Source organism: Sinocyclocheilus anshuiensis, unplaced genomic scaffold (genome assembly GCF_001515605.1).
Source record: "Sinocyclocheilus anshuiensis isolate Anshui unplaced genomic scaffold, SAMN03320099.WGS_v1.1 scaffold676, whole genome shotgun sequence".
Taxonomy (NCBI): Eukaryota; Metazoa; Chordata; class Actinopteri; order Cypriniformes; family Cyprinidae; genus Sinocyclocheilus; species Sinocyclocheilus anshuiensis.
The window spans coordinates 2808831-2815735 of NW_015558579.1; the positions used below are offsets into that span (position 1 = coordinate 2808831).

Below are 6905 nucleotides of genomic sequence, written 5' to 3' on the forward strand. Positions count from 1 at the left end.
GAACTTGTATAAAATGATTATTAAATGTGTTCATGCTGATATCTGCAGAAAAACGGTACTCTTTGTGTGATATAGATTAAGTTAACTATATTAAATTATATAAATATATAAAGCATACAGAAGCATTTTTGCCATCTACAATTGAGAATGCCTGGAATTTTGAGTTTTAATAGACTAATAAATCAACGTGCGTGCACTCTGTGTGTGATTTGGTGATATAGCCTACTTGATAATGTCAGATCGCACATCATTACAACAACACTTGCCACATTATCGCAGACGATGCTGTATCGCACAGCACACCCTAGCCTCGACTTGAGTGGAAAATGTATCATCCGCGGTTGTGCGCGCACTTCTTTGCACATGAGCAAAGGTGTTTTTTATGAGTCTAACTTGCAGATGCCAGACCACTGATTCGTCAAACCTGCTTTCCTGCAGTCCGTGTTCTTCTGATTTCGGACTATTTTGTAGTAAGTAACGAATATGCTTCGGGGAAATGTATTGGAGTAAAAGTATACATTTTAATTAGGAAATTAAGTTGGCTGAAATATAAAAACTCAAATAAAGTACAGATACTCCCAAAAAATACTTAAGTACTGTAACGAAGTATTATTACTTCGTTACAATACACCACTGCCCCTTGGTAATATCATTAGACAATACGGGATTAGTTTCCATTGTTATGCTGATGATAGCCTACTCAAGTATATATTTCAACAAGACCAGATGAAACTTCAAAATTATCTAAGATAACAGAGTTTGTTAGAAATGTTAAATGTTGGATGATCAATCATTTTCTCCTATTCATTTCAGATAAGACAGAGATATTACTTATTGGACCAAAAAAACAGTAGGCCTACACATAATCTCTTAGATTACAATTTGCATCTAGATCAGGGTTCCTCGATAGGTGGCCCGCGGGCCACATTCGGCCGTGAAAGAAAAAAGTTTGGCCCACGCTAATTTCAAATAATGTGGCATGAAAATTCAAACGCAGCATCAGAAAGCTACATTAACTTACATCGTATCTACACCGGACGCGTGCGGCGCGGCGCAATAAAATACAATAGAACTCATTATAATCAGTGATGCTGTCTTGGATGCGGCACTACACGACAAATCCCCGACACTAAACTGCTGACTCGTTCTATTTATAACGTAGGTCCTACTGACACAACGTTCAAATGATTTTCAATGCTTTGTCGCGTCCAGTGTAGATACGATGTGACAGCAAAAACGTCATTACCTGAGATAATCACTGTCATATTTTGTATGTTGTTCCTGCCGCGACGTAGCAGAAAATAAAAACCGTTCCTAAAATAGAATCACGTGTCGCTGTCGCGGGTGGTTAGGACAAAAACTACATGGAAAAGATACTTTTTATTGCGTCGTGTCTGGTTGGGACACACGGTGTTACAGTTTGATCGCCCCAAAAAAAATCTAAGCATAAAAATATTAATACTGACAAATCTAATAATTGAATCTGCAATTAGGGAAAGTGGAGAGAAGATCCAGTCTGGAGATGAGCAGGAGCTGCTGATTTGCATGCAGTTCTTTTTAGCAGCATCATATGACCCCTTTAATACTGGCAAATCTAATAATTGAATCTGCAATTAGGGAAAGTGGAGCGAAGAGATCCAGTCTGGGAATGAGCAGCAACAGTTGATTTGCATGGCAGACATGGAGATACAGATTTTTTGTTTGTTCATTTGTTTTTAATATTCAACAGGCAAAGTTCTTCTGTATCTAAATGCAAAAATGTTCATAATTGTTTGAATAAAACGGACTACTGGGGAAAAAATTTGAATATTCATCTTGTGACCATCTTGTGATTATTTTAAAAAAAGCAACAATAATGTAATAATTGTAATAATAAGAAGAATTATATATATATATATAGGTCAGTGGCCCTTGGCTTGGTATTGTTGGCAGAATTCGGCCCTCGGCGAAAACTAGTTGAGGAACCCTGATCTAGACGGATGTACTGTTACTTCCTATACAGTCAAAAATTTGCGTGTTATATTAGACAGCAACTTGTCTTTTGAAAATCATATTTCACATGTTGCAAAAACAGCATTCTTCCATCTTAGAAACATTACCAAGCTACAGAACATGCTACTTGTGTTTGATGCAGAAAAGCTAGTTCATACATTCATGACTTCAAGACTGGACTATTGTAATGCACTGCTAGGTGGTTGTCTTGCATCTTCAATAAACAAGCTACAGGTAGTCCAAAATGCAGCTGCTAGAGTCCTTACCAGGTCAAGTAAATATGATCATATTACTCTGGAATAGTCTTCCTGATACTGATTGGGGTTCAGACACACTCTCTCTGTTTAGATGAATGACATCTCTTTAGCCAAGCATTCACATAATGTATCTCATAACCTTATACTTCAGTTATATCTGATCAAATATACATTATCATTCTTTTGCTTGGTTGGAACAGCAGCTACGCTAATTTTGTCTCTATTTGCTTCTCTGTTTCTGCCACGAGATTGGCATCCTGAGGCAACTAGGAATTATACAAGCTTCAGTCTGGATACAACCCTTACAAAGATCTGAGATGACCAAACACATCATTGCTGTTAATAGTGTTCACCTTCTGTTTGATTATATGTCATTAACTAACTGCATGATTTTTACTTTACATTTCTGCCATATGGACATCAACATGACATAGTCACCACTGATAAGCTACTACTAAATATAAGTTAGAAGCTTTAATTTTCTGTAAAGCTGCTTTGCAACGATTTGTATCGTGAAAAGTACTATACAAATAAACTTGAATTGAACAGAACTGAATTGAATGAAGAATCTTTTGTGCAATGAAAATGTTCCATGATTGTTAAAGGTTCTTCATGAAACCACTGATGCTGATTAAGAACCTAATTTTTAAGCATGTGCAGTAAAGTACAGTTGTTGTCAATGTCCGTGAATAAGACGCTTCTGTCTTGCAGCTATTAGCTTTGCATTCATTATGCAGCAGTCTTGCACAATTCAGAGGGGATTTTTTTCCTCTCTACCGCTTCTGTGATTTCACATATGGAATCGTTCGGGAGATTAATAAGCTTACACTGGCTTTATGTGTGAAAATGTCAGCTGCGACTGCAGACCTGACTGAACAAACAAGTCACATTTCCATATTTCATCAGTCTGTGGTGTAGCCATACCTGCCGTGACATCAAGCATTATTGGGATTTTATGTCTCTGGCTTTTGGAAAAAAAATTATCTGATGCTGCGTATCACCGCCAAAGTCTCATTAGGAGTGATGCAAATGCGCTTCCAACCTGTTAGAGCTTTGATGGTGGGAGTAGAGCATGTGCTGGATGGGCTCTAATGAAGTACAGCGTAGGAGAGACACTTTCATTGATGGAACTGACTTATCCACTTGCATAAAGAGCACTTTATGTCTTTATCTCATTAATCTTTAACCAAAAACAATTGGAAAATAACAACAATTTACCACATAAATACTCTGACAAATCCGTCATGATGGACGAGAGAAGTATGAGAGCTGGTCTGAGGAGTTATTGCATTGTCAGGTAGATTAATGACCGCGGATGAAAACAAATCAGGTAGTTATGGTATCAGCTGGATAGAGGTTCAGCATCACGGTGTGCTGTTTTCTGTCAGCTGTACCTAAGCTAAGCTCAGGGTCATTATGTCTTCATAGTTATTAAGGTATGATCAATAGAGCTAGGCTGAAAACAAAAGTAACCAGAAAACAAAAAAGTTGTGGAGATGGAATGCTTTTCGGCAAACCATATTGAATCTTATTTGTTACTTTGCACATTATGTATGAACAAAAAGCGAAAACTCCCAGATCATATTTCAGAGCCTCTAAATGATCAACATCATGATCAAAACTTTGCTGAAAAACCTGTTGTACACAGGCTACATTCCTTCAGTCATCTGACTGATTTTTAGCAAGTAAAGGGCCATTTAGAATAATTCTAAAAATATAGTTCAGGTAGTAAATATAAATATCGTTTATACTGACTTTTATTTATTTATTTACTTAATTATATGACTTTTATATTTATATTGTCAGTATTTCAAGATTTACTGGACTGAAGCAAAGTTACGTTACTTGATCTATACTTTTTTTCATGCTGAAATGTATATGTATCAAATATGATAGCCTACAATATTTATTTGATCTCTCAATCATCAATATACTGCATTGAATTATATATATATATATATATACACTGTATATATATTGTGCAGTCCTAGTTGTGGGTAAAAAACTGCTATGTTTAGCCAAATTTGAAAACCAAGTTGTTATAAATTCTTCAAGAACAGTAGAATCATGGAGTATCACCATATGTTCCTGCATGAACTGACTATTTGTCATTTTCAGTTTATTTTATCATACAGAAGCCTGGCTGTTAACAGTTACAAATATTGATATCCACCAAATCAGCATATTAGAATGATTTCTGAAGGATCATGTGACTGAAATAATGGCTGCTAAAAATTCAGCTTTGCCATCACAGGAAAACATTACATTTAAAAATATATATTTTTTAATTGTATTTTTGTACTGTATTTTCAAAATATCTTGAGTCAAAGTTATGTTTACATTTACAATCAAAAACTAGAGCAAAATATGGGAGCAGTTGTTACCTGTAGGTTCTCCTTTTTCAGGAGGTTTGGCCTCCTCGTCCTTGGATTCGGCGTCAGGACTCTCGCCTTTGGAAAACAAACAGACATATATATATATAATAGTTTATTGACACCTTCAATAAAATCGATCAATGTATTTTGAAGGCTTATAGCGCCTCCTTTAGGAAGCATATTGATTTACATGTTTCTTTTGCTGAATTACATACAGGGAAATTCTCATAATTGGAAACAATTGTGACCATTTCTATCATATTTAAGATTTGATATTTTTAATTTCATTTAATAGACTATAAAAAAAAAAATTACAAACCTGAATTACAAAAAAATTACTGCCTGGAAAAAGGTGCCTGGAAAGTTTTACAGAACGTTACCCTATAATTTTAATATTGTACCTATTATTTTTCTACATTATGCCTTCCAATTTCAAAAGAAGGGGGCACACAATAACAGCAGCCTAGGAAAATGTCCGGAACCATAGTTTCAGGGTTCAGTGTTTCCCGGCTCATTCTAGCGCTGCGCTCTCACAGCAGGCGGCGCTGAGCAGCTTTGTGGCTTGTGAAGTAGTTTGATGTTGGAAGTGTGACAGGGCCATTCCGAGCAAACCAGGAGGAACGACATGGCGCTAAACTTGACTATCAACAGTAGCAACCCACCTCTAGGTAAGTACACATGAGATGTCTTTAATATACTCTAAACTACAATGCATTTTGCAGCTGAGCTCGCTCATCGGCTCAATGGACTGACATGCAGAGTATCCTCGTGCATCGTGGCACATCTAAAATTAACTCTGTCCCTCTCCCACCGTTTAATTGACTTCAGCTGCTTTAATTGTTAATAGATTAAAAACAAGAACAATGACAGTAGTAGTAGTTTGGTGCTGCTTTAGTAAAAGAGAATCAGAAGTATAATTTGTGCGTGTTTTCGTGATTATGACGGAGTTTTAAAGGTTTGCAGACACATACAGGGAAAAACGAAGAGTTTGTTTGTGCTTCTTTGATTTATGTTGATTTCAGAGGCGTTTCATCATGTATTTAAGATAGAAAAATGCTAATAAAGCTGCTGAATGACATTTATTGTTGGTCAGATGAATTGAAGTGCGCCATCCAGTGCTGGGAAAGCAGTGTCACTGGCTGATGCAAGTCATTTGAAAGATCTGAATCCGTTTACCCCAACACCTGTCTTTGAGCTGAAGGATTATGAAATTCTTTTGTCAGACATATTTGTTTGTATATGAGTGTAATCATTATTATGGGCTCATATGATGGAGTAAAATCTGAAATTAAGTGGCCTTGCTTACTAATATGTGTGCAAAACCAGTGGGAACACGGCAAACCGAAATCAAAATGGGTGTGACTGGTTTTATGCTCTGAGTGTCTCAAAAATGTGTGGTTAAATGTTAATTGTCAAACATGTTTTTCATCATAAATGAAATTCTGAGAACTTGCATTTATGCATAAAGCAGAAAATGGCCATTTATGTAAGAGCTGTATGGAGGTTTCTCAGTACACTCAATTTTAGTACATCTATATTAATAAATTCTGTAAACAGTGCTTATTGGTATTAAAGGGTTAGTTCACCGAAAAATGAAAATTGGCCCATAAATTACTCACCCTCAATCATCCTAGGTGTTAGGGATATGCCGGTATCAAATTTTCATGTTGCGATTAATTGCTAATGCTTTTATCACGGTATACGGTATTATCACGATATTGAAATTTTGTTAAAAATAAAGTGCTGTCATAATACAGTATAACAGGTTTAATAACTTTTTTCTTATAACAAAAATAACTGAACATTTAAATGCAATAAAGCAATACAGAAAAATGTATAAAGTTAAAAGTTTTACACAGATTAAAGTGCAAAAGAACCCTTTACAATAAGACCTCCTGGAGACTGAGCACTCGTGCACACTCACAGCGTACACACACAATGCCAGGTTCACATTACTCCGTTTGCAGTGCTATTTTTTCCGCGCTCATGTTAACAGATTAATAAAGCGTGCACATTGCACACGGTTGCTGTCCAGCAGTGCGTTCAGGAGCGGTGCGTCTGCAGCAGTGCAGAGATCGTTTCCGCATCAAGTCTATTGCTGAATTAAAGTAACAGCGCTTGATAACAGATTTATAAATGAGTCTCATTTAGACTTGTGCCTGTATTCGGTCAAGCGATATATCATGGTAATGAATATGCACGATATTGTTATCGTGGGCACTTCTAAATACCGTGAATAATTATATATTACAAATTATTCCGAATTTTGAATGCATTTTAA

At 36.2% G+C, this 6905-nt stretch overlaps 1 protein-coding gene across 2 annotated transcripts in view; it reads left to right on the forward strand.

The window, feature by feature from the left end:
* Nucleotides 1-5134: 5134 nt before the first annotated feature.
* LOC107679779 (bifunctional glutamate/proline--tRNA ligase-like) overlaps nt 5135-6905 on the forward strand; it is a 24160-nt gene continuing 22389 nt past the window's right edge. For both annotated transcript variants that reach the window (XM_016475422.1, XM_016475423.1), the window contains exon 1: nt 5135-5292. In XM_016475422.1, the coding sequence (XP_016330908.1) occupies nt 5250-5292 (43 nt within the window). In that variant the 5' untranslated portion in view covers nt 5135-5249. The remainder of the gene's footprint in view (nt 5293-6905) is intronic.